This window comes from Petromyzon marinus, chromosome 49 (assembly GCF_048934315.1).
Source record: "Petromyzon marinus isolate PM22_M1 ecotype Great Lakes invasive population chromosome 49, UKy_Petmar_22M1.pri1.0, whole genome shotgun sequence".
NCBI lineage: Eukaryota > Metazoa > Chordata > Hyperoartia > Petromyzontiformes > Petromyzontidae > Petromyzon > Petromyzon marinus.
The window spans coordinates 3,731,333-3,759,273 of record NC_133715.1 but is presented as its reverse complement, the minus strand read 5'-3'; the positions used below and the strand labels follow the sequence as shown (position 1 = coordinate 3,759,273).

At 49.0% G+C, this 27,941-nt stretch overlaps 1 protein-coding gene across 1 annotated transcript; it reads right to left on the bottom strand.

The window, feature by feature from the left end:
* Positions 1-227: 227 nt before the first annotated feature.
* On the bottom strand, positions 228-27,730 carry LANCL3 (LanC like family member 3). The gene is made up of 6 exons (XM_076074554.1): positions 27,300-27,730; positions 26,134-26,467; positions 17,697-17,820; positions 14,140-14,337; positions 4,239-4,446; positions 228-3,765 (listed from the first exon to the last, which is right to left on the bottom strand). Exons 1-6 carry the CDS (start codon positions 27,728-27,730, stop codon positions 3,603-3,605), a joined length of 1,458 nt encoding a protein of 485 aa, XP_075930669.1. The 3' UTR covers positions 228-3,602.
* Between the last annotated feature and the right edge of the window lie 211 nt (positions 27,731-27,941).

The following is a 27,941-nucleotide window of genomic DNA, read 5'->3' as shown; positions in this document are numbered from 1 at the left end:
GTTTCGACCATAACTCAAACGGTCATCATCAGGTGTGTCGGTTTACATGCAAACCGACACACCTGATGATGACCGTTTGAGTTATGGTCGAAACGTCGTGAGAATTTTTTATTGTTTTATATATATTTTGTTATTTTGTTGTTTCTCTTCAATGTGACTTTACCGAAAAAACTAAGAATATGAATTACTGCAGTCACGAAAGCTTTAAATCAAAATTTGTCATTAGGTTGTTTTTTTTTTACTCCGAACCGTTTTTCCTTATGCTGATCCTCACCACAGGAACGTCGAGTTTCCCATCGCTGGCTCAAGGCCGCAGAGATTGGTGACGGCGTGAGTGGGGAAAGCCCCTGTTGACTTTGACCAATTGGGAATTGGATTTTAATTTTAAAAATGTTTACATTTCCCACTGGATGAGCATTGCTTTTGCGTGTAGGGATAACTTGGCCATACTTCACCACACTGACCGACGTGGGTTGCAGAGAGGTGGTGAGAATATCACTCAGGTCGCTGGGTTCCTAGAACGGTGCGCTAACCACCGTGCCACCGCTCCCCCCAATGCAATATTTCTGTATACAGCATTTGCTGGAACTAAGTACGGTACTATTATTTGCTGGAATGTAATACATTCGTTTGTGAATGTTTTCGATCCTTCTGTGCTAGATGCCCCGTCTAATTAAAACACAAAAATCGCACACGGAGGCAGAATTCATCACAAATTGGCCGTAACCACAATACAAATGTGGAAATAGGTACAGAAAATACATTCTGTAGGTGCAACCGGTGCATCTTGCAGTGCTCTTCTGATGAAGTGCCACGCGCATTCGTAATCGTTGCCCTTAAACTGTCACGAATTGTTCTCCGCGAAACAATTCACAATTTTTGAAGTTGCATTGACAACACACTTCAGATCAAGCCAAAATTGGCCTTCTTCTTTGTATAAATCGGCCCCTTGCCATTGGAATGTGGAATTTCCACCAATAGCCCACAGGGCCACCGACAGAGCCGGGCGCGGAGACGCTTGCTTGGACTTGTGAAACCTTTTTGCCAGGATCAAAGTATGAAAAATAAGAATATGTTTTATCCTTTCTAGCAACGATCACACGTACTTGTGGTGAACATGCAAACAAACTCTGATAATATAAAGAAGGCTGTCTGTGGTGTAGGCCAATCAGTTTCAAAGACAATGCATATATCATATTCTTGGTTCTTCCGGTAAAGTCACATAGAAGAACCAAGAATATGAATTCCTGCAGTCACGAAAGCTTTAAATCAAAATGCATATGTCATCAGAGTTTGTTTGCTTGTTCGACACAAGTACTCTGTGTGGTTAATGCGGGACTTGATTCCTTACAAGAGGTTTCCATTTGGTGTTTGGACATCTTAACACCTGTTTTATTGCCAGAAAGGGTGAAACCTAGTCTTATTTTTCATACTTGAACGTGTGACTTGGGAGCGAGTGGTGCACGAGCGTTGGCAGTCTGACACCCAGTGGTGAAACGTTGTATCAACACTATAGCTGGCGCTGTCACACATCGGTTAAGTACGGTGCGAAAGAAGTTCGACATACATACAGACGGAAAGTGACCCTGTAAGTCAGTTTAACACATAGTCTTTCGTGACCAATATTATCCAAAAGACTTTTTTTTGTCGTTAAACCCACCATCACCCGACACAGCCAATTAATAAGGTTTGTCACGTAAACAAAACGTGGCCATTCGTTTCTAGCACAGCACACCGGTGTGTTGGAGAGTAAACCCACAACATTTACAATTCGGGTAGTACGACGTTTCGCCAGTGATTACAACGAGCATCATCAGGCGACAGCCAGAGTTGTGGAGAAATCCTCCTTGTGGAGAAACCCTGAAAATACCAATGCCACCTCTCGTGCCACCATGCTCCATGCCCACCATCCTCGCAGCAGCAGCGGCGGCAGCTTTTGGCTGCTAGCCATCGAGCAAGGACAGGTCACCGCGTCGCACGCTTGCAGATGCGCTTCTGCGGCCGTCTGGAACTCTCTTCCTTCCGATACTAGGAAGTCACTGGAGCTGTGCACTTTTAAATCTGCTTTCTTGTTTTGAGTTTGTTGTCCTTCCCCGCGCTCCTCCGATTACCACGGTTGGCTATTTACCGTGGGAAAGAAGTTCAACATACATAAATATGGAAAGTGACCCGAAACTAACACTACTTGTCATGCCACCATGCTCCATGATTCCCTGTTTACCAATCAGGGGGGAAGGGGTGGAACAGTTTTGTCCCAGGCCCTATATCCAACGGACGAAATAAACAAACAGACAATACACCTCCTTCTCATGTCTGTCCCTCCACATGGAAAGGACAGGTTTTTGTTTACATCCCATCGGTCGCATGCGTACACATACGGCCTTCTGGGAGTTAATTATTTCAGCAGCATTGGTTAAACAGAAGCAAACTCTGGACCGGTTTTGAGATTCGGTCGCCCGTCAGCAGTTCACCATTGCTGGTTAGATTGCTGGTGAACTGGCAGATGTTCATTGGCGAGGACCATATCAGACACAAGGAGGCTTCACATGGGGCCCGGATCCCTCTGAGGAGGCCTAAATTGGTATTTCAGCCTCCGACCTCCAAAAACGTTTTGGCGGCCCTGTTACAAATCATTAAGTGCGTACGATAATACAACAACAACAACAAAAAGTCCCGGGCATCTCGTCCAAGTCCCATAATAACAATGAGTATGAAGCCAATTGGTATTGGATTGTAAAATGCAAAACGGCCTAATTTGCATTTTTATGCGAGGATAAAAACCAGACCCATGGTGGAACATTGAGGCAGGCGTTTGGTCAAATCCCACGCTGCGGATCCAGAGTGCACGCCGATTGAACGTCACAAATCCGATCGCAAAAACTAAACTATTTGAAACCAAACTATTTTTTTTTACTTTACCAGGTAAAGCCCACTGAGCTACGTAGCTCTTCTTCAGAAGCGACCTGGCCACAAAAAGATAGCTCAACGAAGTGGCTCGTCATCACGTGGAAATGTATAGCAGCCAACTGCTCCCAACGCATGTTGATTCTAAATGTGGAGGCGAAAAACCAAATGAGCCGGAGAAGAAACTACGCGACCACGGGGAGGGAGACACCGTGGCACCCGTTAACCTCTCGCCACCGTGGCACCCGTTAACCCAGACATGGACAAAGTACGGCCCCCGGGCCGTATACGGCCCGTTGGGCTTTTTAATCCGGGCCGCCGAACTCCTGTAATGCGCCCATTTCCCCATTAGATGGCGCACTTTGACCAGGAGTTACGACATGTTTTGTATCGTTCATGTTCGTGCAATTTGTTAAATTGCCTTGCAAATAAATGCTTTGCTACCTGTTAAAGGCCAAATCCTTTCACGTAATGATTTTTACACGTCATTTATATTTAGTTCACACAAACACTCCATCCATCTGTTCCTGGCCCGGCCCCTCTGTCAAATTTTAGAACCCATTGTGGCCCGCGAGTGAAAAAATTTGCCCACCCCTGCGTTAACCTCTCGCCACCGTGGCACACACTTCCACCTTCCGTTACGCGTGGCGTCCTTTCTCGCTCTGCGTCACACAGTGGTGGCCACGGTGCACGTGACCTCACGGCGTGAAGACACTGAATATGGGGAACTCGGCTTTATCCGGCTGTAGCAAATCGAGGAAGAAGCAAGCTGTTCCGGCCAGGCCTTCGAAGAGGCTGAACGGGGCATCCAGCGGCTGTGACCCCGCCTTGAACTCCTCGGAGAACATGAACTCCGCAAACCTGCAGCAAAGACAAAGTCACCCCGTATGGCCTGTAGCGGATTGTTGGGGCAAATGGTGCTAGCGGGGAAGCTGTGAAAGCCGGCATGAGACAATAACGTCGATATTGCAGAGGATGCGTACAGGGTCCTTAATGTACAGGTACAAATTTCAGCATTTGGCGATGTTTTGGCCAACACTGGCTGTACACTGTAAGCACGAGTGCGTGTGTGTATTTTTGGCACGGTAGGGGGCACAGCTGGTGCATCTGCCAGTCATCTCAGTCAACCCAGAGCACCTGGGTTGACCTCCTGTCAGCGAGCCTTCGACACGTCACGTGGCTTCAAAGTGCACTTGGCCTTGCACAGGCGCCGTGGTGACGTCACCATCACTTCGTGGCGAATGGCGGTTGTAATTGGTGTTTTTATTTTTCGTCTTGCTGCGCTTCTTACAATCCGGAGAGCACGCATGCACGCGCGTGTATGCCGACTTTACCTATGCGCGCGGTACAGGTACTTGGGGTCTCGTGTGAGCCGGTGGAGCAGCAGGAAGACGTAGGCGCTCCCGGCCACGCCGTGACAGATGCCCGGCCCCTTCTTCAGAAGGCCCCGTCGCCAGGCGATCTCGGCGCAGCGCACGCACACCGCCAAGTAGCGTGCCTCGCCCGACAGCAGGTACGCCTTGGCAAACACATACGCCACACCTGTGGGAACACCGCAGCAAAGCATGGATTGACCTTTGCGCGGTCAGTGGCCTTCACAAGGTCGGTAACCTTCACAAGGTCGATAGCCTTCACAAGGTCGGTGACCTTCACATTTGTCGGTGACCTTCATACAGTCAGTGATCTTCACACAGTGAGTGACCTTCACACAGTCAGTGATCTTCACAGTCAGTGACCTTCACAAGGTCGGTAACCTTCACAAGGTCGGTAACCTTCACATAGTCGGTGACCTTCACACAGTCAGTGACCTTCACAAGGTCGGTAACCTTCACATAGTCGGTGACCTTCATACAGTCAGTGATCTTCACACAGTCAGTGATCTTCACACAGTCAGTGACCTTCACAAGGTCGGTAACCTTCACATAGTCAGTGACCTTCATACAGTCAGTGACCTTCACAAGGTCAGTAACTTTCACAGTCAGTCACCTTCACAAGTTCAGTGACCTTCACAAGGTCAGCAACGTCCACACAGTCAGTGACCCTCACAAGTTCAGTGACCTTCACAACAGTCCGTGACAATCACATGGTCGGTGACCTTCACAAGGTCAGTGACCTTCACTTGACCAAAGGATGCCCCGTGCAGACCGAGAGCTGAGCATCGCGCTTTTTGCAAGCATCGAAAAGTGTAGGGGTGAGCACACACCCCTGCCTCACCCACGTCATCCACCGGTGCAGAGCAATGATCTTTCGCCTTAACTTCGCGAGAGTCGCAGGACCTCCTGGAGTCTGCCTCCCGGTGCACCTGAGCGAACGCCTACTTCAGGCCGACGTTATGCTTCGAGCGGCCCCCCTTGCCCAAACGCCTCGATAAATACGTCGGCCGATTAAACTTCTCCGCAAACACAGTTGCCATAAAAGCTGGCAAGGACGACAAATGGAAAAAAAATCAAAACAGTCGTCCAGAGCACCGCCATGGAGCATATTACGACTCAATTGCCGATTCACAAATTCTTTCGAATGAGGCACCATCCCAGCGGTACGCTCCGCTACTCCTGATGCGATTATTTGACTCGACCACTTCAATGTAAAATCTACAGCTGTTGCTCAGCATTCAGAATCAGCGGTACGGCGAGAAATACGAGAATGGCGCGCGTGCTCACCGCAGCGGGCGCCAAAATGTCACGGAAGACATCTCGATGAGCAGGTTTATCATTCACAATTTAATGCTGTTTATCTGCCCATGCGTTTGCCTAAAAATATATTAACAATTATCGTGGGTAAGGAAAGATCTCGCCGCAAGAGCACGCTTCTCCAACCCGAGGCAATTTCATCTCCGGGCGTTTCGACAGCCAATCGCGAGCCTGTTAATTAACGTAAGTCCACGCTCAAGCTTCCTGTGGTCAACTTCCAACGGTGAACGTTGCTGTGTTTTTCAGTCGTTGTTTTTTTTTTTGTCCTGGAACTGTGCACCCGGATCACCGCCACAGTGACTATCCAGTCTCAGCAGCTCTCAGGCATGGAGTCTATGACCACGGTGGCTAGGAGATGTTAACTACCTCGCCTGGTATACAGGAGGTCGTGGGTTCGATCCCGACCCTGACGGCTGCTAATATATTTGCAGTTTGCATGTTCTCCCCGTGGTCGTGTGGATTTTCTGCGGGTCCTCCGATTTTTCCCTCCACATTTAGAAACATGCATTTAGATTATTTGGCTGCTATACATTTCCACGTGATAAGGCCACTTCGTTGAGCTTTCATTTGTGGCCAGGTCGCTTCTGAAAAAGAGCTATATAGCTCAGTGGACCTTACCTGGTAAAATAAAAAAAAATAGTTTATACTTCATAACATTGCCCTGCCTCACTTCTCATCTTGGTCCACCTGGCCTTGCATTGAGACTTCCCCAGCGAGGAATTGTCTGTACGTATGTTGAACTTATTAGGTACCATACATAGCCAACCGTGCTAATCGGAGGCGAGGGGAAAGGACAACAAACTAAACACAAAAAGCAGTTCTGAAGAAACGAGTTTTCAATCTAGGTTTAAAAGTGCATTGCTCCAGTGGCTTCCGAATACCGAAGGGATGATCGTTCCAGACGGCTGCAGAAGCGCATCTGAAAGCGTGCAATGCAGTGACTGTTCGATGGTCAGCCAAAAGCCGATGCGACGATGACCGGAGTTTTCTTGATGGTTTATGCTCCATGGAAAGATCGGCAACGTATAATGGTTAATTTCTGGCAAGTACTTTGTGTGTAATAAGTCCGACCTTATGACGAACTCGTTCGGCAACCGGAAGCCAATGCAGCTTGGCGAGTACTTGACGGACACGGTCGGATCTTGAAAATATCCGTCACGACACGTGCCAAAGAATTTAGCTCACATTTGGGACCTCTGCTGGTCTTGCCAAATGAGATGTGCTGTATATAGGACATTTCTAAATTGTCAAAAACATCTCGCTCTTCGCATGGCTGATGGTGATGTTAGAGCCACAACTATAATTTTACAACTATAATTTTACAACTATAATGTTACAACTATAATTTTACAACTATAATGTTACAACTATAATTTTACAACTATAATTTTACAACTATAATGTTACAACTATAATGTTACAACTATAATTTCCGAATGGGAGATGCGAGCCTTCACGCGACCTACTCCGTTAGTTGAGAAATCGTGAGTGATGCCATCAATAACCCGACGATTGAACATTGATCATCAATCTCTCGGTCTGCAGAGCAACAACTCAAGCGATATACAATTCCAATTAAAGTGAAAAATTACGACGATTAATTTACAGGCGTTTGACAATCCACTACTGAATGAGGGTCTCCCCCACGTCATGTCGGTCATAGTGGTCATTTGACCACACTTCGCCTTGATGGTCAGCACGGGATGGTGAAGGCAGAGGCCCAGGAATGGTTCAGATTTCACTCGCAACTGATGTTTGCCGTGGCCGGCAATACGAACCCGGGTCGCCGGGTTCATAGGGCAGTGCACAAACCACTCTGCCACTGCTGAACGACGTTATTATGATTATTATTATTATTGAGTTTGAAGTGTCATCTTTCGCGACCAATATTACCCATAATAGGGAGGGGGGGTTTTTTTCTTCCCTGTGTTAGATCACATGGCCAATTAGTAAGGCTTGTCACGTAAACAAAACGTGACAATTCGTTACTAGTACAGCACACCGGTGTGTTGGAGAGTAAACCCAAAACATTTGCAATTATAACGAATTGGCACGTTATGTTTACGTGACAAACTTTACAAATCGGCTGTGTCGGATGGTGGTGGGTTTAACAACACATTTATATTTACGCGATCTAACCCAAAAAAAAACCTCTTATGGATGATGATGATTATTATTATGATGGGTAATATAAACAGAAGGCTTGTCGTTAAATAAAACAAATAAATATATAACTTTGCCTAATTCCTTATACAGAGGCACGGTGTTTTCAGTTCGGTTCGACTCACAAAAGCAAGGCAAACACACGACTTTGCTACGCTCTCCGTTAATGTATAATGAATACCTTGGGTAAGCCGCGCCGTTTATGGACCAAATCAGGCCGGGCCAAAGTGCCCAGTAATTGAATGGCCCGAAAAAGCACACTCAATCCACTTGCCCGTTAATCCGCGCACGGTCACCGGGGCTCGCCGCGCGCCGCTGTCGTGCGAGCGCGTGCCGGCGAGCCGCCGCGCTTTGAATCGCGACGAACCTGGCAGCAAACGTCCTCCCGGTGGTCACCCCCCACCCCCCACCCGCCCTGCGCTGGTGGCTGTGAAACGCGGTTGGGTTAATTACGAGCACCGCATCCGTGCGATGCCACGACCATCGCCAGCGTGTGGGGAGGTTGATGCGCATGACCCACCCCCCACCCCCACAGCCGCCCCCACGCCCAGGTAAAGTCACGCTGGGAATAATTATTCAGATTCACTTGCAGGGTCATAATCATTATCTCCGTGGTCAATATTGGCTCATTAATGCTAAGAGACCACTTGAGGTCAGCGCTAAGTCCTTATCCACTTCTGCCAGTCGTTCTTTCAAATGGCTTTTCTCTCAAGGACACTCCCGCGCTCAGTATGCATGATTACCGTTCCGGCGGTATGGATTGGCGAATCAATTTCTGAAATCCTCGCTGCTTCTTCCCCATAGCAATGTTCCCTTCCGAACAAATTGAATGGTCAAGGCTCACGCACTGGCGGTGGTGCACAAGCACGAATAACAACAACAACAAAAGCTCAATACGCTCCGTCAATAACAACATCCTTATAGGAAAAGGAAAAATAAGCAGGTGGCAAAGAAGGGCCATTGCCTGAAACGTCGACAAATTCCAAATTTTTATTTTAAGGTCACAGCGTTTTTGACGAATGTGTTGGAGTGTTTTTTTTTGTTGTTTTTCACTCTAAGGTTTGCGCCAATCACTGCAATGACAACTCAGAATTATTATTTTTTAAATGACCAAGCAAGAGTTGTGTGGCAGTAGCATTGCCACGACGTTGTGATGCTACAATATTTGATGTAATTTTAAACCCCACGATAATCGTGTGATCCGTTTTGCAAAACATCATCGTTTCGTGGTTATCATTACTCCTTTTTTATATTTTATTTCCTGATATTAAAAAAAATGTTCAATGACAAAGGCGACAATGAACTTCATAAATAACCGCACGACGCATTCGTTCACCGCTTTGTTAAACGTTCTTTTCGGAGGAATTGCCGAACGTATCGGTTAAATGACGTCATAATTTGCCGACAGCATTTGCGTGATAAGCATTGTATATTGTAAAAGTTACAAAGCTTATGTTGGCATATGAAGAAGGGCTATGACCAAAAAACATCACCTACTGTATGTATTTATTTTCTTTTAAGGCCACTGTTATTCACATGAGATAATATTATGAATTATATTATCTTATAATCTTGCGTACGGTAGCAATATGTTCATGAGCTTAATGCCAATATGGAGATCTGCTCGCCAGGATGAGAGGGCTTTGGGGGAGAGTTCGTTTTTTGCTGGTGTTCTTCCTCCGATGAAAGACCGTAGATTAAAGTGGGTTTACTATTTTGTCCATAGTGTGGGATGCATGGCCACAATGGCACTGGGGCTTTGTCTTAAATGTATACCTGTGTATCCCTATGAGTATATATATACATCTCTAAACGTCTCTATGTATCGCTCTGAGTCTCCATGTATCTCTATGGGTCTCTACGTATCTGTCTTAATATCTAAGTCTCTCTGTGGGTTTATTACATCGTCCACAGTTTGGGTTGCCTGGCCACGATCGCAATTATATACGCAAATTAAAATTGACGCTAGTAGCATGAGATCGGTAACTTTTTGCAAACGGTTTCACCAATCGCCTTAAAATGGGACCTTATAATGGGCAGTGCTTGACCTGCTACGTAAACATCCGATGGAGCTGCAAAGGACGATCGCAAATGCTATTTAATTCATTCGTGTCTTCCACGGGTAGGGCCCACAACACCTTTTTGGGCACACGTGTGTTTTTTTCCGTAGGCGAGATTGAAATTGTAGCCGGTGTGCTTATTTGTGGCGACACCACGAAAAATAATCCAAACGCACGACTGCAACCTCCTCACCTTCGCAGAGAAGCGACGAGGCCACTCGAAGGAAACCCAAATGTAGGGGATGCGATACAGTCCAGCCAGGGCAAAAAAAACGGTGTTGTAAATGTTGTGGTTTTACACTCCAACACACCGGTGTGCTGTACTAGTAATGACTATAATTGTAAATGTTGTGGTTTTACTCTCCAACACACTGGTGCGCTGTACTAGTAATGACCATAATTGTAAATGTTGTGGTTTTACTCTTCAACACACTGGTGTGCTGTACTAGCAATGACTATAATTGTAAATGTTGTGGTTTTACTCTCCAACACACTGGTGTGCTGTACTAGTAATGACTATGATTGTAAATGTTGTGGTTTTACTCTCCAACACACTGGTGTGCTGTACTAGTAATGACTATGATTGTAAATGTTGTGGTTTTACTCTTCAACACACCGGTGTGCTGTACTAGTAATGACTATAATTGTAAATGTTGTGGTTTTACTCTTCAACACACTGGTGTGCTGTACTAGCAATGACTATAATTGTAAATGTTGTGGTTTTACTCTCCAACACACTGGTGTGCTGTACTAGCAATGACTATAATTGTAAATGTTGTGGTTTTACTCTCCAACACACCGGTGTGCTGTACTAGCAATGACTATAATTGTAAATGTTGTGGTTTTACTCTTCAACACACCGGTGTGCTGTACTAGTAATGACTATAATTGTAAATGTTGTGGTTTTACTCTCCAACACACTGGTGTGCTGTACTAGTAATGACTATGATTGTAAATGTTGTAGTTTTACTCTCCAACACACTGGTGTGCTGTACTAGTAATGACTATGATTGTAAATGTTGTGGTTTTACTCTCCAACACACTGGTGTGCTGTACTAGTAATGACTATAATTGTAAATGTTGTAGTTTTACTCTCCAACATACCGGTGTGCTGTACTAGCAATGACTATAATTGTAAATGTTGTGGTTTTACTCTTCAACACACTGGTGTGCTGTACTAGTAATGACTATAATTGTAAATGTTGTGGTTTTACTCTCCAACACACCGGTGTGCTGTACTAGTAATGACTATAATTGTAAATGTTGTGGTTTTACTCTTCAACACACTGGTGTGCTGTACTAGCAATGACTATAATTGTAAATGTTGTGGTTTACTCTTCAACACACTGGTGTGCTGTACTAGTAATGACTATAATTGTAAATGTTGTGGTTTTACTCTTCAACACACTGGTGTGCTGTACTAGTAATGACTATAATTGTAAATGTTGTGGTTTTACTCTCCAACACACCGGTGTGCTGTACTAGTAATGACTATAATTGTAAATGTTGTGGTTTTACTCTTCAACACACTGGTGTGCTGTACTAGCAATGACTATAATTGTAAATGTTGTGGTTTTACTCTTCAACACACTGGTGTGCTGTACTAGCAATGACTATAATTGTAAATGTTGTGGTTTTACTCTCCAACACACTGGTGTGCTGTACTAGTAATGACTATAATTGTAAATGTTGTGGTTTTACTCTTCAACACACTGGTGTGCTGCACTAGTAGCGAATTGGCATGTTCTGTTTCCGTGACAAACCTTACTGATAGGCTGTATCAGGTGGTGGCGGGTTAAACGACACATTTCGATTTACGCGATCGAACCCAAAAGCCTCTATTATGTAAAACCGGTATTGCCACAGTCAATACTTGAACCAGCAGCGGGCAGATTTTTAAAAATAATGATGTAAGGTTTTGCAGCGTAGAATAATGCTGCACCAATCAAGAAAAACCCAACACATTCATCAATAAGAATTAATCGTGGCCTTAAAATTAATACACATATAATACTAGCTGTACTACCCGGCTTCGCCCGGGACTTGGATCCATCACTCCCGGCCGCCTTTGTCTCTCCAGTGGCGATGTTCACACACCACAGCAGTTACTCGATTGAGACTGGTTAACAATCGTCACCGGTGGTGGCCGTGAGCGGGAATCGAACTCGGGTTGCCTGGTTCGTAGTGCGGCGTGCTAACCACTACACTACAATGCGTTACGCTTCCACATGCGAGGGTCACGTGACAGATTTGACGTCACAGCTCACTTGCCGTGCAAAAAATATATGCATTATTGAGCTCCCCCCCCCCAAAAAAGCGTGTTTTTTTTATAATGTTTGCATGGTGTACAGTCTGGAAAGTACCCACATGGCAAATTTCAAGTTAGCATGTTCGGAAGTATCCTAAACATTTTGAACAGACACACAATTACAACTTTGCCTTTTATATATATAAAATAGGTGACGGGTATAAATAAGAAAAACGGTTGCATGTAGAAGAAGACCTGATTGCAGACAGTGATGAGAAGGGAACTGGCACTATTTGGAAACATGTAGAATGAACAACAACAACAACAGTACAATTAAAAGCGTGGTGTTGTTGTTCGGAAAAAAATGTAAGGAACCGGAAAGAAAGGAAGACCAAACAGAGAATGGCTTGACGACGTCATCAGAGATTGTTGTCGTAAAAATCTGGCCCTACTTGAGCACATTGGCAGTACAAGACGGGAGAGGAAAGTGGAAACAAATGGCGAAATGTGCAGTGAACACCGACTACGGCCTCCCTGCGTATGGATAGTCATGACGATGATGATGAATAGGTGACGTTTCGGGCAATGGCCCTTCCTCACAACAGGTGCCTCTCTGTGTGCTCTCAAGAAGGGCCATTCTCCTAAACGTTGCCCATCGTACACGGGTGCCTTGTAAGGCCACGCACGGAGTGTTATCGTTGACGAACTTGTTGGATTTTTCTTTGTTATTCGTCCTTGTGCACCATTGTCAGCCCGGCGGCAGCGGCTGCAGCAGCAAAACACATTCTCCTGCGGAGGGTGCTGGTAGGAACGTTGGGTTGCTCGGTCAATGGACAGGGTCAACGGCGGCACCACCACGTGGTGTATTCCGCAAATATGCCCGACTGTGAGGGCGGGCACAAGCCGGCGTGAGTAGGTTAAACGTTGAGTTTTATAAGGGCACCACGGGGTGAGCAGCCCCTCCCCACTCCCCACCCAGCCCCTCCCCCCCCACCCAGCCCCTCCCCACCCTCCCCTCCCCACCCAGCCCCACCCCTTCCAGTTTTGGATGCACGACGGACGGACGGACACAACAATAATCCCCTGTGGGCTGGTGGTGTAACCAGGAGGTTCCTACACAGTATAATTTGCACGAGATCAGGGCGTCACCGTGGCCACAGGCGCTGATGCCACCGCACCTCGCTTAAGCCTTCGACCACCCCGATGAGGATGAAGCTTGGAGAGCCACGTGGGGTTCGCGAGAAGTCGCCAACAAACGCCGCCTCCTTGTGAAAGAGCCGACGACGCAGGAGATCCCTGCCTTGGGATTTTCCGCGATGTACGTCCAACTTCTTTCGCAACGTGCGTGGCCACCTCACAAACCGTGCCAGCGGCAGACGCGGATACTTTAGTACCTCCGATTAGCACGGTTGTCTCCATATGGTGCGAAAGGTCAACATACATACATACAAATGTGCCTACGCGCGATGCCCCAGATAATATCATTGTGTTTATATAGTAGCGTAATTTATGCAACTGTGTCACGCAACGCCACACAATCCACAAACACCGATGCGCGTATAGATTAAGATTTTTGCAGGCAATTTTTTTTTTAATGTACATATTAGTGTGCATACGTGTGGGAGAACAACCCACGCTTTCCTGTACCGCCTTCTCTCTTGGAGAGTCAGGCGGTGGCCCCGTCCTTGACGACCCACCCGCAAGGGAGTTTCACCGCATTTACGCGACCCACCGACCCTCGCTGCCACCTCCACAGTGCTGGCATTCCAGGCCGCGTGCAACGCAGCCACCACCACCACCGCCACCACCACCGCCACCGCCACCACCACCACCGCCACCACCACCACCGCGACCACCACCACCACCGCCGCCACCGCCACCACCACCGCCACCACCACCACCACCGCCACCACCACCACCGCGACCGCCGCCACCACCACCACCGCCACCACCACCGCCGCCACCACCACCGCCACCGCCACCCAGCGTGCCCCTCGTGCCGGCCAAACTCGCGAGCTTGAGCCGACCGGCCCGATTGATCGATCGGCCCGCGCGGCCGGCGACGCGCTCTGACCAGGCGCGCCGTGACACCAGTGGACCAGGCTCTTGTCGTCCACGGCGGGCTCCATTAGCTCAGCCGCCCAGTTTCCGTCGCGCTCCTGCTCGGCCAGGAAGTCCAGGGTCCTCCACACGAGCTCTCGGTCTTCGGCGTCGAGATGCTGCTGGTAGGAGAGCAGCATGAGGAGGATGGAGGAGAGGCCGTGAGCCGCGCCTGCAAATCACAGCGACGCCAGCACACGTGTGCACTCTCTCACGGCCGCGTTAACGCATCGAACGCTCCGGTGCTCAGCCGCGCTGGTTGGTAAGGGAGCACCGGGCACACTCACTGGGATTCCCGGTGGCTTCGTCCGGAATTAAATTCAGCCGAAGCTGTCGGGGGCTGAATTCCAGAAAAAATATTTTTTTTCCCCCCGCCAATTGCCTCCCATTGTTGTTGGGTTGAGCCTGGGGTAGGGTTGGTGAGGGGTGGTGGTGGGGGTGTAGCTATGAAGTGTACAGGCGGTGCAACTGCACAGGGCCAGCGGTCTCCAGAGGAGGCCCAGGTGGGAGGCTACGAGACGGAGGAGGGGGGGGGGGGTGATAGCATTGGACAGGGGCCCCCCAAACAATTCATCCTTTGCACCTGGGCGATTGGAGACTGCGGGATGCCGCTGTGTTGCTTTCAGGGGTCACTGCAGAGGGTGGAATTGTGTTTGTTGTTTGGGAGGCTTTGGCGCACACTCGTGTGATTTCCCGTGAGATGTCAGGTTGAAATGACTCCACTTGTACAACAAAAAAAACGACTCCTCAGCTCTTCGACGCGTTGCCGGGTCGCACCGCGTACTGTCCGTCACGGTGTCCGGCGTTTCGCTCCACGTGCCTGGAGCTTCTCCAGGAAGTGAACAATCAGCTCGAGCGCTGCCGGCCACAGTCTATGCTACTTTTTTGCCACTATAAAAAAAAATACTGAAAAAGAAGACTAGGCTTTACCCTTTATAGCAAAAAAACAGGTCTTAAGATGTTCAAACACGAAATAGACAGCTCTATGCAAGGCGTAATTTTTGATACTGCCAAAAAGGTGCCATATACAGTAAAACCTTGGATTGCGAGCATAATTCGTTCCGGAGACGTGTTTGTAATCCAAAGCACTCGTACGTCACGCGGTTTTGGACGATTTTTTACCCCCCCCCCGCCTTCGTCACACGGCGTCACAAAAAGTCAGACCCCCCCCTCTCAAATATGACGTCACAAAGCTCTGCCCCCCCCCCCCCCCAAAATATATAAAACATGCTTCAAATCGCTTTGAACTATTGTCATTGTAGTGCATATTTAATGTGGCGCTGCACTCTGATGTTGTAGGAGAAAACATCTATTAAAAAGTCTATCTAATAAGTAGAACGTGTTGTCTTATTTATTTAAAGTTGTGCATTTTGATGTGACGTCACATTTCTCACCCCACCCCCCCTCGTCACACATCGTCACAAATCGTCATAAATGTCTGACCCCCCCCCCCCCTAGATGCGTGACGTCATTTATGGACGGCCCCTTACCACGCTACCCCCAGGGGGGTCAGCGTGCCCCCTGGTCGAGAGCCTCTGGCGTGGGGTGCAGTGCAACTGCAAACGCCTGCACGGCTGGCTACGTACGGTGCGAAAGAAGTTCAACATGCATACGTCGGGTCCCACGTTCCTGGCTAAGTCGGTCGCTCTCCTCTCTCCCGCCTTTCCCTGCCCTGACCCCTAGCGTTTAAACGCAATGGGCTCTGCAAATTGTAATTGTTGGTGCTGTTGGTTTGTGAGTTGCAAACATGCCAGGCTGTTCGAGGCAGCGTGTGTCGTGACAGTAGTCTGCAAATAAAATCACATCACCTTTTGCGTTGAACGCGACTCTTCTTTATTGCCAGCCTGCGCTGGATTGTTCTGTCTGAATCTCACGATCAACCCTCAAACGTATTTCCCCGGACGACCATGCCACCAATAGCTTCTTCTTTTTTTTTTAAATGGAAAACGACGCCAAATCGTAGAGTCTGCAACAGTTCCGCAGGCCACTTCCCGCGGCCTTGTGGGAAAGGTTGACAGGTTGACAACCACTTACAGGGTGTGCTGGTTCTCAACCTATTTTGGACCCACGTGCCACTGTCAACCCTCGAATCGTTTTCCAGGATCACCGTGCAGTAGAAAAGTTGGTGCTTTTGTTACAACAAACACCAGGCGTTTCTACAGCAGTTCCACTTTCCCACGGCCTTGTGGACCAGAGCTTGGGAGCCGCTGCTCTGCAGATAAGGCTAGGGGGGAGGTGTGTTCAATTCACGATGTGTGGAATTGCAATTGCACACGTGGAAGACACGGACTGGGAAGTTTATGTGACACGTGCCTAGGCATTATGGATGCACCTCGTGGACCATATAACTTCACCCCGCCCCAAAAATAAACTTGAATGTGGTGTATCTGCAATTCACAAACTCTCCAACAACAACGACAACATTGAATGGGTAAATCACTTAGAAATTAATATCTTATACAGGTGGTATATAAATCTCTCCATGGCCTTGCCCCACCGTACCTCGCTTACCTCATTTCCTTTTATATCCCCTCCCGCCCGCTCCGCTCTCAATCTCTCCTCCTCCTAACCGTCCCCCCCCCTCTCCTTGTGCACAATCCCCGTGTCCGCTCCTTTTCCCCATTTGCCCCCTTGCACTGGAACAAACTTCCCCTCCACATTAAGTGAGCGCCCTCCCTGTCTCGTTTCCACGCCTCCCTCAAGAAACCACCTCTTCTTCCCTGGCCCATCCTTCCCTCCATCCCAAGGTACCCACCGTAAGTCCCGTACCCACGAACCTTCCTCCCCATACCCCATCACCATTTACATTTCAGCTACCCTCATTGTACCATAACCCTTGTTAAGCGCCTTGGATAAAGGCGCTTTATAAATATAAATATCCATTGGCCATACGAAATTATCATCATTAGCATCGGTGCTGGTGGCCGTGAAGTCCCATGGACACGGCACTGGATGGGCAGTGACTGAGTTTGACACCCAGCCACTGGAGCCATGCACTTTAAAACTTAGATTGAAAACTCATTTCTTTGGAACTGCGTTTTGTGTTTAGTTTGTTGCCCTTCCCCCCGCACCTCCGACTAGCACGGTTGGCTATGTACGGTGCGAAAGAAGTTCAACGTACATACATACAGACAATTCCTGGCTGGCGAAGACTCAAGGCAAGGACAGGTGGAGCAAGATGAGAAGCGAGAGCAGGGCCATGTTGTGCTCATAGTTCAACAAAATAAACACAAACATCCCCTTTATAGCCTGAACAGACTGTAGGGGCAAGTGCTCTTGGCGAGCACCGATGAAGCCCGGCATGGCACACGAGGGGGTGGGTGGCCAACACTACACCCGGACGCCTTTCTCTCCCCAGTAGCGATGCTTACACACGTCACCAGGCACTCATTTGAGGCTGAGTCGACCTAGGGTAGGCCCATGACTGGTTCAGATAATCGTCACTGTTGTGTCGCTCCCCACTACTATTTCAACACACATACATACACAAGCCATTTGTGGTAGCGCTGGTGCTCAGGTGATGCCACGTGCCTAGGTATTCGGTGCCGTAGTAGGCGTACATGAGAGGCGCGGGCTTGTGTTTGCGTGCCGCGTACTCCTTTCCCGAGTCCACGATGGCCTGGCACACGGTGGAGGTCTCCTCGTCCGTCAGGATCTAGGGCGCGAGAGCCGCGTCCCATCAAAGGACACACACATGCACAAGGCACCGAAGGTTAGCGGTGGACATTAGGCTTGCCACTCGGGTTGCAACCTGTCCCGAGTTTTGAGCGGGTTTGACCCGGGCAGTCCGGGATTGGCATCTGTGTTTGGGTGGCAGGGGTTGATTTGTTCCGAGATCTGGCACTGATGTTGCGTTGAACTTTGCCAAAGTGGACTGTGTTGCTTCCGAAAAACGTCGTGAGTTATTTTATTTTCTGCCTACGTGACTTTACCGAAAGAACCAAGGAGTATGGATCCCTGCAGTCACGAAAACTTCAGATCTAGATTGGACTGCAGAGTTTTGACAACAGACTCAGTTGCTGACCGAGAAATAAGATGGCAACCCGAGTGTATGCGATACGACAACACTACGATGACGTACAATATTAAATCCCATGATAATCTAATCGTCAGTTTATAAAATATATATCATTAGATCATGATTATCGGCACTAATTAAAATGTTTATGTATATTAAAAACAATTTTGACAATGTTGACGACAAAACGAACTGGATTATTAAGCGTTGTAAATATTTAATAATCACAAAATTAGTGCTTTGCAAAAGGTGTTTTGGAATGACTGATGGCATGGCAATTGTATAACGCCATCATTTTGTCTAATAATAGAGCTTTTTTATAGGTGAGATCGCGTAAATCTAAATGTGTCGTTAAACTCGCCACCACCCGACACTGCCAATTAGTAAGGTTTGTCACGTAAAAAAAACGTGCCAATTCGTTACTAGTTCAGCACACCCGTTGTGTGTTGGAGAGTGAACCCACTACAACATTTACAATTCGAGTACCAGTGACGTTTCGGCAGTAATTACAGCAACTAGCCTCATCAGGTGACAGACAGATTTTTTTTGCTAATTTCCTTTAGTGCGTATGATAATTTGATTATTTATTTGGTAACTGACGACATGTGCATTGTAAGTGCTCTCTATCCTGAACAACCGCAAGGTTTAGCAGGCTCGCGCAGAGTGGTAAAATGCAGTGGATTTTTGTTGTTCTCTTAAATCTTAACTCATCCTATAAATACGACAAAAGCACAGCAGAAGCACAATACGCACGAGAAATAAAGGATCACAGCTGATATCGTCATATTCGTTGCATTGTAACATTTTATATCGCACCATGGCCTTTATTAACATGCAGAGCCCATGCATTCCATCGTTTAAATGCGGTGCAGGAATCCGCACACTCTCGCTCCATCGTGGGGGACTTGTGGGAACTTTCCAGCTCTACTCCAGTCTCCAGCCTCGGACCAAATCACCCCGGAACGCACCTTGTCTCATCAGATCCTCCGGTAGCTCAGCGGGATTGAGTGGCAGGATAGTGCTTTGATGGGTGATCAACCACGAAGGACAGGTTTGTCATCGGCAGCCCTGTAGTTGTTGCTGCCGCTTAGCGGGCAGTGGAGTGCGGCGCACACAAATCCACTGTTGCGCTGCGCTGCAGCAATTCTATGCTCCCGAACCTCCACCACCCCGTCACACCGATCGGCGTGATGAAGCATCGTCAGATAGCCCAAATAAACCAGCAAGGCGTGGGGAGGCCCTCATCCAGCAGCAGATTGACATATGACTGTACATGTGTAGAGGTGTTATTCCGCACTCCCCATGTTGCCAGCGGGTAGCATCACTGTTGGGTCAACAGGGGGCGGAAGAGTGACTGCGCCTATGTTCAAGGACTATGATCTCTGGGATAACGGATCCTGGGACACAATCCCCAAACCCCGGGAGGTGGGATTGGGGGATGACGTCACCCTTCCAGGACCTGGTGGAAGGTTCTGGAAGGAAGGCGTGGCCGGGGCAGAGCAAGCCCCGGACCTGTACATAAGTCGGACCTCTGAACGGTAGAGACAGTCACCTCCACTCCGAAGACTGAAGACCTGGGCTGAAGTTAGGACCCCGGACCCCAAGCTCCGCCGTCCTTCTAAGGGCCGGAGCTCAGTGAGGCCAGTAGTCAGGACCCGAAGACCCTGACACGGTCGGGTCAGCGTAGCCTCCCCTAGGGCCCCCAGCCGGAGGACTGGGAATTAGCAGGGTCCCAGTGTTAGGCCCATGTAGTCTGGAGGCCATACAGGTATCGGGTAAAGGGGCCGCTACCCCTTTGTGTTAGGGACCCTGTAGAAAGAGAGCGTTAATAAATATCGTGTTGCCTCAACTGGTGTCTCCCCTGGTTTCTGACCCACGACAAATGTAAAGGACACGCACGCCACAGGTAACACAGAACTTGACCCACACAACATCCCCAGATGTGTTTGTATCCGAGCCAGCGCCTTAAATTACCGTATTCTCCTGATGATAAGACAATTAATTTTTTAAACATGTAATTTAAAGCAAAACGTTGAAGGGATGCATCTTATAATCTTGTAGGTACGTGTTGGAGTGCATATTTGTATAACTCTATTAATACCAGGCGCAAGTTTGAGTTGTGTCATACTTTCTGGAGCGTCTTTTAATCCAGAGAATACGCCAGTCCTATCCAATCCAATGCTTTTGTTTAGTTTAAAATTCTTCTTTCGTATGGCTGATGTCGATGCAGAGGAACGACGACAATTCATATTCACGTGGTCAAGCCAGATAACCACGTCAAGAGCAGCGGAGTAGTGTATCATCGCTGCGATGTCTCCTTTCGTATTTGTGGATCGGGCATTGTGTCGTTACCAAAAAATAAAACACGCTTCAAATCGCTTTAAACTATTGTCATTGTAGTGCGTATTTAAAGTGGCGCTGCACTCTGATGTTGTAGGAGAAAACATTTATTAAAAAGTCTATTTAATTACGTAGAACGTATTGTCTATATTTATTTGAAGTTGCGCATTTTGATGCGACGTCACATTTCTCAAACCTCCCCCCCCCCCTCGTCACACATCGTCACAAATGTCTGACCCCCCCCCCCCCCAGGTGCGTGACGTCATTTATGGACGGCCCCTTATACGTTGTACGGTCTGTTCTGGATGACCACAGTCAAAACACGACTGGAGAGTTTTTAATTTTCCATTTGTGCATCAGGAATCATCCGCATCTGCCACATGGTTTGTGCGGATGCGGTTTAGGGTGAACCGTGAGCTTCGTGGAAGAGCAAATCCAGGGATCTTCTGTGTTGGATCTTTGACACGGCGTTTGTTGCGAGTTATTTTTAACTCCATTCAACTCTCCAAGCTTCATCGGGGTCGAACTCGCGTTGCTGATTCAGATTAAGGGGCCATCCATAAATGACGTCACGCGATTTTGGACGATTTTTGACCCCCCTCGTCACACGGCGTCACAAAAAGTCAGACCCCCCCCCCTCAAATATAACGTCACAAAGCTCTGCCCCCCCCCCAAATGTTTTTTTATATAAAACATGCTTCAAATCGCTTTAAACTATTGTCATTGTAGTGCGTATTTAATGTGGCGCTGCACTCTGATGTTGCAGGAGAAAACATCTATTAAAAAGTCTATTTAATTAAGTAGAACGTATTGTCTATATTTATTTAAAGTTGCGCATTTTGATGTGACGTCACATTTCTCACCCCCTCCTCCCCCTCGTCACACATCGTCACAAATATCTGGACCCCCCCCCCAGGTGCGTGACGTCATTTATGGACGGCCCCTAAAATACCGTAAAAACTTTTCCCCGTGGCACACCACCAGAAGGGCACTCAAAGACAGGCACAGAGGAAGGGAAGGAATGTCCGCCCGCGCCAAGGTGGGGGGGAGGGGTGAGAGAGAGCGATGATCGTGATGAAGATACGAGCGTAGGGAAGCGAGAGAGAAGGAGTGGAGCGGCGTCTGTTTTCACAGTGGGCGGTGTGGACAGGGGGAGGGATTCAGAGGTGAGGGTGACCACACGGAAGTCACGTGATTCTCGGGAGGCTTGAGCTGATTGAGATGTACAGCAGATGGTTAGCTGGTGACATGTTAGTGAACAGTTGTGTGCCTTAACAGCCACATCATGAACATTTTAATAATGACATGTGTCCAAGTGAAAGTGATTTGCTGCTCAAATGCAGAATGAAATGCCGCTGATATTAGTGTCACAATCCAGACCCAGTGGTGCAAATTCCACATTCCTATGACACAGGGTCCATAATTTCGGATGAGGATGTAATTCCCCTCAGACACAGTTAAATCGCGAGACAGCACTGAATTAAAATGTATAATTTACAGAAGAAGAAAAAAAACCGGCCAAAAATGAAACCAAAAACCTCACGCAAAAAAACAACACGTTTCATAAGCCTATTCGAGAGATGTGACGATGTAATCCCAGCGTACAAATCGCACTCCGACGCTCGATGCGCTCCGTATGTGAACTTATACTGGTAGAAACCTCCTGGTTACACCACCAGCCCACAGGGGATTACTGTGTCCGTCTGTCCGTCGTGCATCCAAAAATGGGAGGGGTGGGGCTGGGTGGAGAGGGAAGGGTGGGGAGGGGCTGGGTGGGGGGGGGCTGGGTGGGGGGTGGGAGGGGTGGGGCTGGGTGGGGAGGGGCTGGTCACCCCGTGGTGCCCTTATAAAACTCAACGTTTCACCTACTCACGCCGGCTTGTGCCCGCCCTCACAGTCGGGCATATTGTGCGGAATACACCACGTGGTGGTGCCGCCGTTGACCCTGGCCATTGACCGAGCAACCCAACGTTCCTACCAGCTCCCTCCGCAGGAATGTGTTAAAACGGCTATTTAATTAAGTAGAACGTGTCGTCTATATTTATTTAAAGTTGCGCATTTTGATGTGACGTCACATTTCTCAACCCCCCCCCCCCTCGTCACACATCATCACAAATGTATGACGACCCCCCCCCCCAGGTGCGTGACGTCATTTATGGACGGCCCCTTATCACCTGCAAATTTACAGCAGCCAAATACTCTAAATGCATGTTGCGTCTAAATGTGGAGGGGGAACCCAGAGAACCCGGAGAAAAATTATTGCGACCACGGGGAGAGACATACAAACTCCAAATATACAGCAGGCGTCAGGGTCAGGATCGGACCCATGACCTCCTGCATACCAGGCGAGGTAGTTAACATCTCGCCACCGTGGCGCCCTGTGTTTGGGTGGCAGAAATCCATTTGTACCGAGATCTGCAGCTGGCTTTGTGTTGAACTTTGCTGCTGTACACCGCACTAAGTGTTGATAGATCTAAGCCAGGAGGCGGCAAACTGTGGCTCCAGAGCCGCATGCGTTGGTGGCTCTTTGAAGGGCTGCTTCGTGACAGTTATCTTATTAAGGACCCACCGTCTCGCATTCTCCACACAGTTCATTACGGCTCTTGAAATATTGAGCTTTTATTTTTTCCGAATTCGAAAAAAATGTCTCGTGTTACCAACCCCCTGACCTAGGCTCTCTGAGAAACATTTTCGGGTGTGGTCTGTGGAATAGGCTGCAACCCTGATTCTAGGACATCTGTGAAAAAGAGCGCTATAGCTCATCTGATTTCTCCAGTACCTATAAATAAAGAATATGATTCTGACGATGACAGCCAAAGTGATGTTACCATTCATACGAGCACTGAGGCATTGCCCGTCTTCCATTTACACACTCGAACGAGCAAGTGGTGAAAATTCCCCACTCCTGTGGTGGGGGCGAGTCAATCTAGGGGGCAGCTGCGGTGGATTTCCCACAAGTGAACTGGTGCTCGTTTTATTGATGCTGGAGGGAAGAGCAACTAAATAGTGTGGGACATAACGAAAGTGACGATAAATATACGTACACCAATGTCGCATGGAAATGCGCCCGATGTCACCGACGTGCAGAAGCTAAGGAGGAGTTTAATATGAAAAGTGCCTGAATAGGTGCCTACCATACATGCATATCGTCATGGCTGGGCTTATAGTCATAGCTGGGCTTATAGTCATAGCTGGGCTTATAGTCATAGCTGGGCTTATAGTCATAGCTGGGCTTATAGTCATAGCTGGGCTTATAGTCATAGCTGGGCTACACTCCTCCACTGCTCCTGACGCGGTTGTCTGCGACCTGACCACCTTTAATGTGAAACTGTAGTAGTTGATCTGCATCTACATCATCAGCCGTCCTAAAGCAGAAGGGCTCCTCGTAGTGAGCAGCAGAGGGCGGTGAAGATAAATGCATTTCTTTAGAATTCTTCTCTCTCTTCGCCACGTCTATGCTCCCCGCCGTCGGCAAACCCGCACTGACCACCGTGGTGAAGTATGGTCGAGTTAGCCAAACTGGAGGGCCCTCATCAGGCCAAAATTTCGCCGTGAGTGGTGGGTGAGCCGGCAAGGGGAGGTGAACCCAGAAAGCCTTTTGATTGACGGTGAGTGGAAAAAAAATGTTTATATTTTCACAAGGTAGATGCATAAAAGAGATATTATCTGCATATGTATTGAGTTACTTCTGTATGTGAGAGTTTGGTGAACGAAAAGTGCGTGGCCTTGTAACAGAGGCGTTGCATCACGAACCCCATAGGACAGGGATGGGGTACCTATGGCCCATGGGTGCTGGTGACTATGCACGCCTGTAACTCAGCACTGTGGAGGTGGGGGTTGGTGGATCACACTCATGTGAAACTCCCTTTCCATACCCGGGCCCTGCCAGCAGCAAAGTGTGGACACACATCATCCGTCCCTTCTATACTGGATTAGAGTGTTGCCCCCTCGCATGCGCGGATTTTCTACAGGTGCTCCAGCTTTGTGTCCATGTGATTGGAACCGTTGGAACCGACGTTGGCCCAACGTTAAATGCAGGGGAAGAACACCCCCCCCCCCACCCCCATCAATACATGCTCGTTGCGAAGTCTATGAGCTTCGTGTTTACGTCTTGAACGAGACGAGGCGCATTTTCACGAGCGATCGCGAGAGACTGCTGGGGCCGTCTCCACCAGATGCTTGTGCGGCTGTGTCACGGTGCTCTTCAATAGCAGTGCAGACAGGAGGCGCTGCCTCGCCCGCGTGTGATTGCCCGTGGGCTTTCCTCTGGCCAGTGAAGGGGCCTGCTGTGAGCCTGGGCCCCTTCCTTCACTGCTGTGGGCCTGCTGCGAGGGGTGTATCTAGAAACCTCCCAGGGCCAGAGCCAGGGGGGTAAATATCAATAAGATGTCAATTTAAATACGCAAATTTGTAATAACGCTACACGGCTTTCGTTAGAAAAAGAGGCATTGGGAGCGACAGATGAAGCTAAACTAAACTTTTTTTTATTTACCAGGTAAGGCCTGCTGAGCTGTGTAGCTCTTTGTCAGAAGCGGCCTGGCTATCAAATGTGATAGCTCAACGAAGTCACTTATCAAGTGGAAATTCATAGTAGCCAAACACTCGAAACGCTTGTTTCTACATGTGAATGGAAAAATCACGTGACCACGGGGACAACAGGCAAACTCCAAATATACAGGCGTCAGGGTCGGGATTGAACCCACAGACAAGTGGGGAAGGCAGTCAGTATCCGGTACCAACAATTGCCCAATCTCTGCGGACCCCTTAATGTGGGACGAAAACGTAATGCCCAGAGAAAACATAAACGTGTGAGAGAGGTAACACTCCACTCAATCCCCACCCAGATGGAATGTACGAATCACTTAATTGGTTTCCAATTAAATTTGAGCGATGATTTGTGGTCAGGCCGCTTCTGAAAAAGCACTAATAGCTGGTAAAATAAAAAAAGCATACCTACTCTAATCACCCAGGAATGTCTGTCCTTAACGCTCGTGACGTCACTCCACATTGACCAGCCCCCTCATTAATATTCATGAGCAGGTGACGTCCTCCAAATGGACACCCCCCCCATTCATAATAATTAGCGGCTGACGACACTCCACATGGAGGGGCGAGGGGCCTCCTCCCCCCTCCTCGGCGTCAACTTACAACCCTCACGACAAAGGCAGAACCCTCACGTCACGTGATCTCCGTAACGCTGTTGTTGAGACATCGAAGTAAAAAGGACGTCGTGATGAACAAGGGATTATAACCTTTGGTTCTATTCGGTAAAGTCACGTAGGTGTTGTTTTGTTTTTTTACCTACGTGACTTTACCGAATAGAACCAAAGAGCATGGATCCTTGCAGTCACGAAAGCTTCAAATCTAGAAGGGATTATAACCTTAAAATGAAATAAGTCTGCGTCACCACGGCCCTTGCACATTGCACGCGCGTTGATGCAATGAATATCACGTGGCGGTCTGTGCTTTTCGCTCGCAAGTTTCAGACTTACTGCAACACACCCGTCTCCTTGGACGAGCAAAAGGCTAGAAGTTTATAGTTTTAGTTCAGTTAGGCGAGGCGAGGCGAGGCGGTGCGGGGAGGCGACGGACGGACCCGCCGCTTGTCACCTCGATGCCGAGCCGGCGCTTGAGCAGCAAGGCGCCGCACAGGATGCCGGCCCGGCCCACGAAGAGCTCGTCGGAGCCGAGGCGGTGCACCCGCACGGTGACGGCGCGCGACTGCAGCTCGCGGTGCAGCCGCGCGAAGCTCTGCGCGTGGCCCACGGCGGCGGCCGTCCGGCCCGCGGCGCCGCTCGCCAGCGCCGCCGCGACGAAGGCGCCGGCGCCGCCCAGCAGGAACGCCGCGCTCGTCTCAGAGCCGCTCTCGCGCTCCCCGTTGCTGGCTGAGGGCGCCGTCGGCGGTGCGGGGAGGCGGGGTGGGGAGGGGGGTGTTGAGGTCAGGGGTCAGAGGGTCAGAGGGTGACGGGGTCGGTCACGCAAACGCACGTGTGCACGCTGAACTTCTTTCTCGCCGTACGTAGCCGAACCGTGCTGATCGGAGGTGCGGGTGACAAGCTATCGGATCTGCATCATGGTTCTGTTGTGAATATAAGCGAATGTGGCCGCGTGGCAAGTTGTCTAATTGAAGAGTTAGACAACTTCAGGCCAGTTGCCTTCTTCAATAGAGTATAGTCACCAATTAGTAAAGTATATTCACCGATTTCTGTTCGGATTTTTTGGTTATATTCTTGCGTATGCCACTATTTTCAGGAGCTAAATCCCAATGTCGAGGGCTTCAGGAGAGAGTTTGTGTAGTTTTGCTGTTCCTCCATTGAAAAAGTGCAGAGCACAGTGGGTTTACTGTACGGTCCATAGTTTAGGTTTCATTATTCATCATTCACAGATTTGATGTTGCTGGCATCCACCATAAATGTGTAAAAGACGACAGAAAGAAAAAAACACGATAAAAAGTCAAATTAGCATGTTCCACTCCACAGTTGACACACGCACGCGTCAAATATAAAGATCCCCCATATAGCCTTTAACAGACTGTTGGGGCAAGTGCTGTTAGCGAGGGAAGCCAACACAATTCCCGACCGCCTTTGTCTCCCTTAGTAGCGATGTTTGCATACCGCACCAGTTACTCATTTGAGGCTGAGTCGACCTAGGGGAGTAGCCCAGGACCAGTTCGGATATTCGTCACTGGTCTCGGCCGTGAGTGGGAATCGAACCCGGGTGGCCGGGTCTTTTAGCGCAGTGCGCTAACCGTTACGCGACCGCGCGCAATCACTCACGCACGCACTCGCATGCGCGTAGACTCTGCCCCACCGCTACTGATGACAGCCGCTCCCGTGCACGTCGCTCTTCCCTCCATCTCCTCGGCGTACTCCACGGACGCCTCGGCGAGCCTGCGCGCCGCGTCCGCGTACCTCTCCCGCCGCCCCGCGTCCAGCTCGGGCAGGAGGCTGCTGTCGGGCGCCGCCGCAAAAGCCAGCGCCAGGGCCATGCCCGCCGGCCCGCGGTACAACCCGCCCGCCGGCGCCACCGACACCGCCGCCGCTCGCTTCCCAACGCCGTCGCCCTCGCCGCTGCCCGGGGGTGCCTGCCCGGCGATAGCGTCCAGCATGGCCGTGACGAGGGGCAGCAGGGCCTCGCGCGAGCGGCCGGGCAGCGGCGAGCCCGCGAGGTCGTCGAAGCGATTGTTGAAGCCACGGTCGTGCTCCATGCTGCCCCGGGGGAGTTTCGTGGGAGGCGAGTTCGGCCTGATAGGGAGAGGGGCTTTGGGGGAAGGACATTAAACAGTCGTAAATTGCATTGCATGTCATCGTTGCATATGTTGTTAATCAGCGTGTACCTGCTATGACATGTGTAGCCACTATGACAGGGGTACCTTGCATGACATGCCGTTCGGAAACAGGGTCATTGATGAACATTTT

What these genes read in the sequence shown, in the direction of transcription:
- LANCL3 (XM_076074554.1), bottom strand. Translation starts at nt 27,730, where the DNA reads ATGGAGCACGACCGTGGCTTCAACAATCGCTTCGACGACCTCGCGGGC. An exon ending in AGCGCCGGCTCGGCATCGAG is followed by an intron (nt 17,821 to 26,133) that starts GTGACAAGCGGC and finishes CTCGCGCCCTAG; the next exon opens with ATCCTGACGGACGAGGAGAC. An exon ending in CTGGTGTCACGGCGCGCCTG is followed by an intron (nt 4,447 to 14,139) that starts GTCAGAGCGCGT and finishes GTGTTCCCACAG; the next exon opens with GTGTGGCGTATGTGTTTGCC.